This window comes from Leuresthes tenuis, unplaced genomic scaffold (genome assembly GCF_036924035.1).
Source record: "Leuresthes tenuis unplaced genomic scaffold, fLeuTen1.0.hap1 SCAF_15, whole genome shotgun sequence".
NCBI lineage: Eukaryota > Metazoa > Chordata > Actinopteri > Atheriniformes > Atherinopsidae > Leuresthes > Leuresthes tenuis.
Window position 1 is genome coordinate 6,246,523 of NW_027325369.1, and position 14,673 is coordinate 6,261,195.

General features: G+C 37.6%; 1 protein-coding gene across 1 annotated transcript in view; it reads right to left on the reverse strand.

Moving 5' to 3' along the window:
• kcnh5b (potassium voltage-gated channel, subfamily H (eag-related), member 5b) overlaps positions 1-14,673 on the reverse strand; it is a 158,130-nt gene that overhangs the window by 101,292 nt on the left and 42,165 nt on the right. The window contains exon 6 of the mRNA XM_072364748.1: positions 4,345-4,737. Within this exon, the coding sequence (XP_072220849.1) occupies positions 4,345-4,737 (393 nt within the window). The remainder of the gene's footprint in view (positions 1-4,344; positions 4,738-14,673) is intronic.

Below are 14,673 nucleotides of genomic sequence, written 5' to 3' on the forward strand. Positions count from 1 at the left end.
TCTATGATGGTCACCAGTGGGGAAATTATCAATGCTGTTAACAACCACTTCACAACATCTAAATGAATACCATTCTGGAGGAGGCAAGTATAAATTTCCAATTCTACTGTAAATTAGGAGACTTCAGGGGAGTAAACCCAAAAGGTTCAATGCAATTCAAAGTGCAAACCATTCATAAGCCCTGAGACAAGAGTGTACAGATAAATCTAACCAGATCTGGAAATAGTTTGTTCTAACTGATGAAACTGAGATTAACTTTGGAGATGGTTTAAAACAACAAGGATATAATATCATATGTAAAACTAAAGGGAACAGGATGTACTGTTTTTTTCAGATACAGAAATGTCCCAAAAGAATGTTGTTGTTTTTTTAAGGTATGGCCATATCTGAGTTGAGCAGCTGATCTCACCCCAACTGAGCTGCATTTTATTTGCTGAGGCAGACAGATCGAAGAACAAGTTATGACTGACAAGGGTTTCAAGACACAGAAAAACACAAAGAAAAACAGGACACAGATGTGTGTCAATGTCTGGGGTGTCCAGACTTCAAGTTGTCATTGCAAAGAACTTACAAAGAAGAATTCAAAAATAACATATCAGTATTTGTCATGTTAATATGGGCACCTGAAAAGGAGATTTCTACATGTACTGTTGTTTGTATGTGCATACTGTTAGAAAACATCCAGTAGAAACTATAAATTAGTTTAAGAGAAAATGTTAAAATGCAATAAGGGTGTCAAACCTTCACTGAGAATAGCTCAGATTCAGATTCTCAAGCACTACAATGTTTTTTTCTTTATTGGCGCAATTCAATTCAATTCCACATTATTTATACATCTGTAACTTGAGTATGTTTTAAATATGATTTTCTTGATTCTACAGCATTTTTGGTCCCTGTTGCTCATTGTTGATCATTGAAAATAAATTGTCATTTTGGACTGTTGCTGAATAAATTATTGTGGTTGATATGAAATGATTGCCAAAAGCAACAAAGTAAAGCCCTGCACTGTGAAAACACTATTAAATAAATGCCACGATCATCTGAGAATAATGTTATTTTCTGAATTGTTGCTACTTTTAGAAAAGAAAGTTCTCCAAACCCAGGTTTGTGGTGAATTTTGGTCATGTCTTTTACAGCACTCGAAAAGTCACGAAAATGTGTGTTTTTCCTTAGTGTGGCGTGTGTATGCACAAAAGTTGGCAGCACTTGCAGGGCTTGGCATGGCCCACCAGCATCTTGAAACCTGCATTAAAACACAACTAAAAATACCTCTGGCCTCTACAGCAATCAGCCCCATCAGTAGAAATCAAACTGAGCCTCCAGCTATCATATTTCAAAGAGCACCTCTAGCCACACACTAGCCTCACTAGGCATCCATTTATTCTTCTACTCTGCTAATACCCAAAAGCAGCAATAGAAATGTTAATTTAGAAAAGTGGAGAAGACAAACTGTTTCCCACTTCATTGCTGGAACTGTACACACGATTGATTTCCTCTCAGCCTGCCTTCCTGCTGTTTGAAGGACAGCAAACAGAAAACTCAGACCAGCATAAGCTCATGGAATCAATCAACAACTGGCAGTGAGACACTGGAGAACAAGAGACACCTGAACTAACACAGAGTGACACTCCAGACGCTTACTGAATGATGCACAATACAATACACCATTTAGCCAAACATAGAACAGCAGCAGGAAAGCAAATGCAAACATACAGAGAAACCTGCTAGGAAGGAGAATTAATTACTTCAAGCTTAAAAGTATTCACAATTCACAATAAAAGTATTCACAATTCAAAGGACTTGTAGATATTGTTAAAAGACACAAATTACATTTTAAAACATTGCAGGACCAAGGTTAAGGATTTTTTCTAATTGCTAGGACTCAAACATCTTATAAAGCCATGTAAAACAGCAGGACATTTAAAAAAAACAAAAACAAAAAAACTCCAAATTTACAACAACCCACCAGAGAAGCGACTGAAGAGCTAAACTGACACTGTGTGGATGAAACATGAGAACAAACTAGCTAATTTAGTAGACTGGCTTCAACCATAATACTATACTTTGAGATGTAAATCAGATAAGTGACCTTGAGAAAAAAATCTCTGTTTTTTTCATCTTTAGTCTCTTCCTGCTTTATTTTTTAAATGTTCTGTTGTTGTCGACGTTCTGCCTTTTGTGCTTCTACACCTATGTACAGTCAGCTGATTATTCCACATCTTTGTTCAGTTAGCCATCACTCTCCCTTATATTCTCTGGTTTCTTCTTCCCACTGCAAGATTGTTTTTGTTCACTCTGAATTTTTGTGGCTCTCGTGTTTCTTGGTTTCACTTGTGTACTTTCTTTTCTTTGCTCCCTATTTATTAATTTATTTACTTATTCATTAATCTATTTATTGCTTGCTTGACTGACTTTCTGTGCTTGACACCTGCCAGTGTGATAAACTGCAGATTTTTGAGTAAACCATCACAATACCATCTGCCTGGCAAAGACCAAGCAGGTATTCTTTTTGAGGCTACACTTCCTGATCTCTCATATACACTCCTGTACATTGCTGGGGTTGGTAAAGGACCTCCATTCTGGAGATGACAGCAATGCCTATGGCATGAAGGCAAGTGTTAGAGGGCTCTTAGGTGCAGAGCTCCTTAAGTTTCTAAATACCCCTGACGCACAACCTGCCCCGATCTCTGAGCAAGCTCACACCCATATGTTCCCCAGCAATTGCACTTTCTGAAGGTGCCAAGCCAGCCAGCTCCCTGCATGATCATACTCTGGACCAACCTTCCAGGAAACCCTCCCAAAGGAGACTGAGGTACTGGACGACAGATCGATGACGTGTGTACCATGTCTCCTGTTATTTGTCCTGTCGAGTGCCAGTAACAAGTAAATCAACTCCACATCCTGAATTAGAAGGTCATTCATTATGCACATAGAGTTGGCCACATTTTGTTGTGAGAGAATTTTCATCAGGATCAGAATTTCAGTTTTGGTCAAAATATTAACAGGAAATAATGCAGATGAAGGTCTGGAATAATTTTGGCATGAAAAATTAATAAATGCAAAAATCAGGCTACTGGCAGCATAAATGTGGGAATTATTATCATTACTGGCACTCAAGCACTCATGTGATTAAACACCCACTTTGCAGACACCCTTCTATACGTACAAAAAAACTAAGTAATGGTTGACTGGGTGATTGATTGCTGCTTCCACTCAAGCTGTCTAATAATTTCTATCTTAAATCAAGTGGAAAATCACTTCTAATGGACTTGAGGCCATATTGATATAACTCCATGACTTCTGATGGGGGTAAATGGCTGTGAAAAATCCTCAAGAACAACCTGATCTCCTCATAAATTATCAACCAGAAATCAAACAGGATCAGAAGCTAAAAGCTCGGGTGTGTAGAGGCAGATTCATGTGAAAATCTGTATATTTTGGAGCACAAAAAGCTGGTGGTCCATAACTCTGTCTCCAGAAACCACAATTGATATCACCCTGTGGTGAATATACATGTGGACAATGTGCTGTATGTGAGAAAAAAGTTAAAAAGTTGGAAAGTATCACTTTCAGAACTTCATATACTTGTGTGTGTGTGTGTAGTATTTTTTTATTCCTTCATAAAGATTACAGTAGAGTAGAAACACTACAAAGTCGCAGTTAAATCAACCATTCAATTTGTGCTTTGAGTGACAGGAATGTCAGGAACGCAAGCTTAAACAATACATATGTAGACATGCTGAAAAACTAAAATCTTAACTATTTGACTATCTGAGTCCAGCCCAGCATAATTCCAATCATACTATGTTGGAAAACAAACAATAAAGCAAATTTTGGCATGCTGGTTTTAAAAAGCAAAAAACATATTTTGCAAACCTGTCATTTTACTGTTGCTGTCATATTTTTGATGAATCGCAATGTCAACCTTACACTGTGAAACAATTAAGTAGATATTTTGATTTGTAATGGCAATGCAGTTACAAGTAGTGAACTTCAAAAGTGTTTTGTGCCCATTACCGGTTATCAGCAGAAAGACAATTAATTCAAATATGCTAGTTCTGATGTGGGGGAAAAAACAAGGAAAACCAAAAATAAAACTGTTAGAAAGGAGAACGGTGGAAATAAAGCTGATATGAGATTACTGCTGTATTATAGGCTCTTCACATCCTCTAAGCATCTTTTTTCATCAATAAAATTGTTTAACCGGTTTCTGCTGTGCTTCATTTTCACTTTGGAAATTAGGATTTAGGGAAGTTGTCAGTTATAGTCATTACACACCTGAATAACCTCCTTTCACAACTACCTCCACAGCTCTCACATAGTCATTTAAAAGCTAAGCCATACCTCATCCACATTCTCAAAGGCGTTGATGATGTCGTAAGGCAGGCAAGACAGCAGGTCTATGACAAACCAGGTCTTCAGGTAGTTCATGCGGATAAGTTTTGGGTCAGAAATCACCTCTCCACCAGGACCCACGAAGGTGGTGTGGAAGTTGAGGACGATGTCCACCAGGAAGATTACATCAACCACGCTATCCAGCACCAGCCAAACAATGTTGTTCTGCTTGGTTTTGAAGGAAACATTGTAGGGCACCATTATGGCTGTGTAAAAGGTAAGGATAAGGATGACCCAGTCCCAGGTGGTCTTGAAGGTGCAGTAGTGAAGAATTATGTGAGGAGGCGTCTTGGGAGCTTCCTGCTTGTATTGTGGGAGGATGTCAGAGTTGAGCTGCAAAACCTGGAGACAGGAAATAGGAAGAAGGTATGATTATGATACGTATTTCTTTGGTTTCCACTTGCCAAGTGCTTTCCTCTTCCAAGAATTTAACAGTTATTTGAAGTAACCCAATGATCAAAATGCATTTAAAACACCTTAATACTAACTATATGTTTAAGTTTGTGTCATTTAAACAAAGTAACTTGAAATATTTGTGCTTTGCACCATCCAACTGTGATGTTGTCTTAGACCTTTGTTTTGTGTGTAATTTTACCTTTTCATTGCATGTACTGTATGTAATCATGTTATGTATGTATGTATGGATGTATGTATGATATTTTCCAGAGGTGGAAAATGGCTGAATTTAACAGTGATTTGGTTTTGATGTGGACAGGTATAGATATGGATGTTTGCCAATTTGTCTATTAGCAACAATAAACACAATCTACCTAAGTGAATGTCATGAAACTTAGTGGACAGTTGGTGAATATAGGGATTAGCTCATGATACATTTTGGTACAGAATGGGATCTCTTCTGTTAGATCTGCAATATACTGTACCAGTTCGGTGGGGGATACTTGTTTGTTTGCTGTCTGTTTTACAAGATGAGTCAAATCGACAGATATCACCAGGTTTGCATGAAAATATATTAGAGTGGAAGCACAGCCTTCCTAATGTTGGATCTAGATTCTTTTTTTTTTTTAGTAATTATCTTTTGGTGCCATCATCCAGTCTCAAATGTATCTAGATAATTTAGGCGGAAATAGGAGTTTTCCATTTTTTTGATTAAATTTCTAAAATGTAGATGTTGGTAACACCACCCCATGGAAAAGAGTTTTTCATATATAAATTCAATCTCATTCATATGGCAAAAATACAGAAGGAGAGCATTAAAATGAATTAATGAAGTAAGTAAAATAGGTAAAGGTGCATGATGTAAGTTAAGAACTCTATCAGTCTTCTTTTTGTCTGTTAATTATCATCTCAAGCTGCTGCGTAAGGAGCAAAGTTTTTGTTCCCCACTCCTCCTCAGCATTCATCTCTTCTGCCACACTGTAAAGCAATTAGTGGCAGAAACGCACATTAACTACAGTTGGCTTGAGATGAGATGGGACCAGAAGATGACTAAAATTAAAAAAATAAATAAAATCCAAAGACAGGACCAAGAGGTTGACCAAAAAAAGAACATCATTGTATTTTACAGTGTGGAGGTAATCTAGAGGGGATCCCGCTGCTGAGCTCGGCCTCCACAGTAGAACACAAACCCTATTAAATCTATAAAGCAGCCCTTTGTCTGTTGTCCACACACACGCAGAGATAACCACTCAACTCATTATCTATACAAGATAATAGTCTGTTTGAAATTGCTACAGATATTAACTGTAATATATGATGATGATGATGATGATTCCTCCTTCTTATTCAATTAAAATGCCTGCATAAAGACACATGTTTAGCTTTGTTGATGATGTTTCAACCCAAGTTCGCTAGGGGAAAAGGGGAGTAACATAAAGACACTACAACGAAACAGTTTTCCAAAAATAACAATCATAACCTTTAAATTAAATAAATCAAGTGACAAAACAACCAAAAACAGAACAAAAATTACAGAAGCTAAGGGAGCTACTGAACACAGAGAGACAAATATAACTAAAGAAGAAACTAAATTTTCCAAAACCTGAAATACAGAGAGTGACATCCCCCCATCCCGAAGCAAATGACCATGGGTTGTAACAATGGTGTTGCTTTTTAAAAACTACCAATATTTATCATAATATACTTATGATTGTGTTATTAGTTATTTTAGTACCACATACACTACTACATTTTGCAGTTTTAACCAGCTCGTGTCCTCAGTTACTGCCTGCTCATACTGCTAGTAACACTGCTAACAGCACTGCTAACAACACTAATCAATAATTATAAATGCAACTACAAACTTTTTTGATGCAACTATTGTGAGTACAACCAGTACCATTACCAATCATTAGTGTCACTGTTGCCAAAACCACATCTATTATTACTGCTGCAGTTATTACACAAATAATCCTCAATGTACTGTAAATGTCAATGTCTGTAAAACTGCTATTTCTCCTACTGCCACCATCTAATAGTTTAACTGAGCATCTATTATTACCATTACTATAACAAGTTCTACTAGTGGTGGAGCCAAACCCAAAAACGATATTCAGAAAGGGACAAAAACTTTGTTTCTCCAAATATATAATTTTTTTTGTATATGTAAAAGAACAAATATTATGTCCCCTTCTATTCATCTTTCTACTTTTCCCGAAAAGTGAAGTCTGCCGACTGGTATTAGAAAGCCTGTACAGCTTAATCAACACTCTCATATAATGTTGGTGTCAAAACGAGGTGTGGCATGGTGGTGGTGATGAAGGACCCGGATGCAGATATAAATGAAAACTCTTCATTTATTCCAAACAAAAAGCGCAGCTGAGCCGGATTACAAAAAATCTAAACTCACAAAACAAAACTTGAAACAAACAAATACCTAACTATGATGATAAACCTGACATGGACAACAAGGACAAACTTGATACACATGAGTGACGGTGACTACACATCAGTGATGGTGAGGATCTGACAATGAACCTGAACAAACATGGAGACTAAATACTGAGGAGGGTAATTAGTGAATGAAAGCAGCTGAGGGGAGAAACACAGGTGATGTGAGTGAAGCTGATGGCAGGGCAAGAGAGAGACTGAGGAAAACATGGCAAAACTAAAGATTAGACAGAAACCTAAAACATGACCAAAAAATGCAAATCGTGACAGAAGGCTATTAATATAAACTGATAGTAGTTAATTATTATTATTATTGTATGTTACTATTCATTGTTGACTATATTATGACCAATGTAAGTAAGTATACTCAGATAGGCTTCTTTTAATAGGCGTTTTCTTTAGCTTCAAATTATTGTATTTTGTTTTATTTTAGTTTTTGATGCTGTTGGAAAAATTATATAGTTATACTATGACAGAAGAGTCCCTCCATCTTTTCCTCTTCTATGATTCAAGCAAAAGTGTTTTGACTCTGGTTCTAGTCTTTCCCATAATATTAACTGGTGAGAAGCACCTTTTCCCATAACATTGAATGTTCCTTCCCATAACAAGGAATGGGGAGAGAAGCACCTTTTCCCATAACATTGAATGTTCCTTCCCATAATAATGAATGGTGAGAAAAGCGCCTTTTCTCATAACATTGTGTGATCAGCAAGCATAAACAACATAAATAGCTGGAGCACCATTTTGGAGGAGACAACTCTGAGCGATCTTCCTGACAGGTTGTGCGGACTTGTCTCTTTCTTGCAAGAAATAAATGTTTTGTGTTAATCGTATCCAGCGACTCTGAGCCTAATTTTGAGAGAATTTTTCTAACATAATGGTCCTTCGAGCCGGATTCTAAGTCCTTTCCACCTTCCAGAATCAGAGCTGAAACCGTGCACGGGGGAGTCCAGGATTCCTAACTGAAGTCCTCTCAGCAGAGTTTCTGATAGAGGCCAGCTGCCACTGGCTGGAGGAAAGGTGACAGGATCTATTTTTGAATCAGTGGACAGACTCGCTGGATTCTTCGTTGTTTAACTTACCCTTTGTGTTACTATTGTTGGCGAGAAATAGTGTGATTATTAGGGAAAATTTTGATTAATTAACTAACAATTGGTGGAAACTGGAGGCCTTTAAATAAATTGGGGCGTTGCTATTTTCCTAAGAATATTACTATTTCGAATGCAACCTAGTAAAGAAGCCTTTTAACTGATAACTGTGTATAAGTTATGTTGGAACACTCACAATTGAATCAGTCAGAAAAAGTTAGCCTTTTAACTGGTAACCGTGTGTAGGTTGTGTTGGATTAACCCATAAAAGAAGCAGTCAGAAAAGGTCAGCCTTTTAACTGGTAACTGTGTATAGGATTAACCCATGGAAACCTAATAGCGGTCAGAGAAGGTCATCTTTTTAACTGGTAACTGTGTGTAAATTGTGCTGGATGAACCCATAAAAAAAGCAGTCAGAAAAGGTGAGGCAAAGGAAATAAGCCTTTTAACTGTAAAACTGTGTGTAAGTTGTGCTGGATAAACCCATAGCAGAAGCAGTCAGCAAAGGTGGATCAAAGGAAAAGCCTTTAGCTGGTACTGTAAGTAGCCTTTTAGAAAGGTGAAAGGTCTATGTGTGTTTTATTAAACCAGGATAGCAGAAGCAGAAGCAGAAAGGTCAGTCCATAGTCTGTGTGAGAAGACTACAGGAATAAATAACTCCGCGCCGCGCGTTAGAAACAGAATCTTTCTTAAGAGAGTTTGCGATGAAATATCGTATGTTTGTTTGTTCGTTCGTCTGATTGTTTGTTTGTTAAATGGCCTGATTGTTGAATCATTTGTTTGTTAAATGGCCTGATTGTTGAATGGTTTGTTTATGAAATTAATTTGTTTGTTTGTTAAAGGGGCTGGTTGTTGAATTGTTTGTTTGTTAAATTGTTGTGTTTTTTCCTTCTTTGCTGCAGTGCTGGTTTATTTGCTATGTATGTATAAGAGTGAAACAGCTGCTGGTGTGTGATGTTGCTGATGGTGACGACAGAAAAATGTATTACTAACTAGTTCTACAGTGAGGAACCTTGGAGTTATTTTTGACCAGAATTTATCATTTGACGCACATATAAAACTGGTTTCGAGGACTGCCTTCTTTCACCTTCGTAATATTGCTAAAATCAGGAACATCCTGTCTCAGGGTGATGCAGAGAAACTAGTTCATGCATTTGTTACTTCAAGATTGGACTACTGTAATTCCTTATTATTGGGCTGTCCCACATATTCTCTGAAAAGCCTCCAGCTGATCCAAAATGCTGCAGCCAGAGTTCTGATGAGAACTAACAGGAGAGATCATGTTTCTCCAGTTTTAGCTTCTCTTCATTGGCTCCCTGTTAAATTCAGAATAGAATTTAAGATTCTTCTTCTCACATATAAAGTTCTTAATGACCGAGCTCCATCATATCTTAAAGATCTCATTGTAAGATATTTTCCTAACAGAGCACTTCGCTCCCAAACTGCAGGTTTACTTGTTGTTCCCAGAGTTTCTAAAAGTAGAATGGGAGGTAGAGCCTTCAGTTATCAGGCCCCTCTCTTGTGGAATAAGCTGCCAGTAAATGTCCGGGAAGCAGACACCCTTTCCACTTTTAAGATTAGGCTTAAAACTTTCCTTTTCGATAAAGCTTATAGTTAGGGATGGCTCAGGTAATCCTGAAACATCCCATAGTTAAGCTGCTATAGGCTTAGACTGCTGGGGGACCTCATCTGTCACAACTTTCCTCACTTTGCTCTCTTTTTCCCCCTGTTTAATTTCACAATTGATTTTATGTACATGTGTTTTATGTACATGTGACATTATTGTGGTTATTAACGTATGTTTCCCTGTTGACCACAATATATTACTCAAACAACTGGAGAACTGGGCTGGTCTTTCCGGAACTGTACTAAACTGGTTCAAAACATACTTAGAGAACAGGAAGTACTTTGTGTCAATAGGTAACTTTACATCTGAGCAGACAAGAATCACATGTGGAGTTCCCCAAGGTTCCATCCTGGGACCTCTTCTGTTTAACATCTACATGCTCCCACTGGCACAGATTATAAAAAACAACCAAATAAACTACCATAGCTATGCAGATGATACACAGATGTATATAACAATGTCACCAGGAGACAGAGGGCCTGTACAGGCCCTTGGTAAATGCATTGAGGAGATTAATGACTGGATGTGCCACAACTTCCTCCAGCTAAACAAAAACAAAACTGAGGTAATTGTCTTTGGAGCCAAAGATAAACGATTGAAAGCCACCACAGAGCTTCAATCTATAAATCTAAAAACGACCAACCAGGCCAGAAATCTGGGTGTAGTGATGGACTCAGACCTAAATTTGGACAAACACATTAAGGCAATAACAAAGTCAGCCTACTATCACCTTAAGAATATATCAAGGCTAAAAGATCTGATGTCTCAGCAGGACCTGGAAAAGCTAGTCCATGCATTCATCTTTAGTAGGCTTGATTATTGTAATAGCATCTTTACAGGTCTGCCTAAAAAGTCAGTTAGACAACTGCAGCTCATCCAGAACTCAGCTGCTCGAGTCCTCACTAAGACCAAAAAAGTGGAGCACATCAGTCCAGCTCTGAAGTCTTTACACTGGCTGCCTGTCCATTAGAGGATAGACTTTAAAGTTCTGATGCTGGTCTATAAAGCTCTGAATGGTCAAGGACCGAAAATACATCAGTGACCTCCTGACCCACTATGAACCTTCCAGACCCCTCAGGTCATCTGGATCCGGTTTTTTATCAGTTCCCAGAGTCAGAACCAGACATGGAGAAGCTGCATTCAGCTTCTATGCTCCACATGTCTGGAACAAAGTCCCAGAAAGCCTCAGATCAGCTGAAACACTCAGTGTATTTAGTCCAGGTTGAAGACACACCTATTTTCAGCTGCATTTGAATAAGCTTGAGTTTCAAAACGGAATCATGTTTTAACTATTGATTTTATCTTTCATATATATATTTTTTTCTGATTTTATCTATTGTTCTTATTTCCTTCTTTTGTTTAAATTTTAAATCATGCTTTTTATTTCTTCTGTTTTAATGTCTCTGTGAAGCACTTTGAATCACCTTGTTGTTGAATTGTGCTATACAAATAAACTTGCCTTGCCTTGTTCCAACAGATATCCTTTGAATGGCGTTATGGTGTTTTTCCCCCCTCTTTTCCCTCTTTTCTGTCTTCTCAAACCCCAGCTGGTCGAGGCGGATGGCCACCCTTCCTGAGTCTGGTTCTGCCAGAGGTTTCTTCCTGTTAAAAGGGAGTCGTTCCTTTCCACAGTTGCTTCAGGCACGCTCAGGACGGGAGATTGGACTGAAGACAAGTTTCGGTGCAATCTGTTGGTTTCCTTAGCTAGGATATTAATTTTTTTAATTGGCTCTATATGAATTAATTAGATTATGATTACAATGAATTGAATTCCAATTGGCTTGAATTGGACTATATTACTTAAGTGCCTTGAGATGACAATTGTTGTAATCTGGCGCTATATAAATAAAATTGAATTGAATTGAATTAATTGAGTTGAAGTGAACATTGAACATAACGACAGAAGTAGTTTTTCATTCAGTAGTACTCACAATAACTCCACTGAAAATCGATTAGCTGCAAGAGGACAGTATGGGAAATACCTGTTTTAAAGCTAACTGGGAGTTAAGTGGGAGTTCTAAAATCATGTTTCAGAAAAACCCCGAAAATATTAAATATTTAGACAGATGAGAAAATAAATTTGGGTTTGAGGGAGAATTGAACATGGTAAAATTGCCCAATCCTAGAGAAGGGGAAGACAAAAAGTAATGTACAAAGTAAATCTTGTTTAAAAAAATAAATAAATAAATAAAAAAAAAAGAACAACAAGGATTAAAGCTAGACATTTGTACAAGTTTGTGTATTAAGATTTAGCAGCTCTCTTAAAGAGTTAAAGTTCAGAAGATCTCAGACAAACAAACAGAGCATTTCAAATCTTTACTCCTTTCACAAGAAAAACTGTCTGAGCAAAAGATGTTTTACAACATAAGATTTTTATCATTTCCATATCAAACCTGCCATTCTTAGGCAAAGTCCAAGAAAAAGTTGTATACTAACAGCCTTCTGATTTTTTCCTGTCTAACAGTGCTTTGATACTTTCCTCTCACAGTCTTGATTTTATGTGTTCAACTGAGAGATGAAACGACAAGACCGAGAGTCTTTGTGCCATATTCAGGGACAATATACCCACTCACAAGATAAAACATATATTTTTGTCCTTAATTCGAGCATGTGTCATTTAAAAATGGAGATAAAACAATCTTAAATACTTTGTCTCACCGCAGAAGGATTTTATTGATGATTTTACTAAATTTCTTTAAATTGTGTGCACTGCTGTTGACTGTTTAGTCATAACAGGTGACTTGAAGGTGCACATGGATGTAGCCCATAATAAGCAAGCTAAAGAACCCCCCCCCGCAAATTATCAGTTTTGAAAATACTCTGTGTTCTAATGATGATGATCTGTTGAGCTCTTACACATCAAGTCTTTTAAATGCTTTGGATACCATTGCCCCTATCAAGGTTAGAATGGATAAAAGTGTGCAAAGGGCACCATGCGAGAAAAGAAGAGTTGGTCAGGGCACAGAAAAAAAAAGTGCCAGAGAGCCGAACGAAAATGGTGCAAGTCAAAGCTCCAGGTTCATGATGAGATTTACAGAGAAAAGGTATGAGTGTTCAACCAGACTTTGCATAGATGAAGGGAGAGTTATTTTTCTGAAGTCATAAAAAAAAACTGCAGTAACAACTCTCATGTCTTGCTTGCTACAGTAAACAGATTAACAAACCCTCCAGGTTGCATTTAGAACTCATTTCTACATATAAGGGTAATGAAGTTGGAATATTCTTTAATGACAAAGTTCAAGGCATTAAAAAATTAAATAATTTCCACTTGAAGCAGGTCTGAGACCAGACAGTCAAACCTTTCAGGTGCAGATGGTTTTCAAGCCAAACTGAAACATTTTCTAAATTTGAGATTAGCTCTTCTGCAACAAAATCATAAGTGTATCAGAAACATAAGCCGGAAATAGAGAATTTAACATATTAATGTTAAGTTAAGTAATGCTATGGTTAAGTAATGCTTCATTACTTCTGATTGACTAACTAAAACTTAGGAACTCACTAACTAATACTCACTATAAAATATATTTTTTTAAAAACCAACACAGCAATGAAATATGCTATGTGAGCACTCTAACAACAAAAAGAAAAGGAAGAAAGGACTAAACTTTTTGTTGGAAGGGAGAGAAGCAACTATATATGTGATGAGGGAAAGCAAAAACACAGATCACAACAGGAGCAGTGACGTAGAAGGAGAGACAGAGCAGGAGGAGATACATGTCGGCTGTGTGGAAGGAGGGGGCATTGGGCGAGGGACTGCAGGAGCAAGAGTAAGATAGAGGAAGAGTTTGGGAGTCAGTTATGACTAAATAAGAAAAAAAAACAGGAGCTGTAACCAGGGGAGAAGCAGAAAAGCCAGAAAAAGTGTTAAACTTAGAGGGAATTGAACTTATCTTATAGTATGACATCAAACCTGAGATTACATTGAATGTTTCCGGGACGGAGGTAACTTTTCTATGCGACACAGGTGCAACACGAACTGTAATCCATCCTGATGACATTCCGGGAGTTGAGGAGTCCAAAGAAATTATTTGGGTCAAATCAGCAAATGGTAAGAGCCACCCTGAGCGTTTATCTTGACAGTAGATACACGGACTGGAGTGAGTGCTGATTGTCAAGTTGTCTTGTCCACTCTGTGTCCCTGTAACTTACTGGGAAGGGATTTACTCCATTTATTCCAGCTAAGAATAGTTCCAGAAGAAAAAGGGTTAACTGTAGTTCGAATGAATCACGCTTCCTCTCCTTAAGAAGGCAAAAGAACACGTCTCAGGAGAGCTCACCCTCAGGTCACCACATGAATTACACTGCACTATGTCTTACAAATATACTCAAGGGGAGTACATATTTTATTTTTTTTAAACAAATGAGAAACGTTTTTTTTAAAGAAAAAAAGACCATGTTAAAGTTAAAACACTTATACTGGAATAAAGAGTGGTGTTGTGCAGTCAGCTGCTCACTCTCCCACAGCATGAGAAAGTTTTTAAGATCATGAGAACGTTTTTAAGATCATGAGAACGTTTTTAAGACCATGTTATGCACCTCATGTACCCACAGACGACCACTGGAGGCGTTTAGGGGTGTTTGTGACTGCATGTGAAGAAGCCTCAGATTGGGAGAAGGTGGAGCCAGGAATAGAATATTCTGAGAAACTGGATGCATATACTAGTCCATTCAATTGGACCATGGATGCAAAACCAAATGTACACTTACAAGGACAGA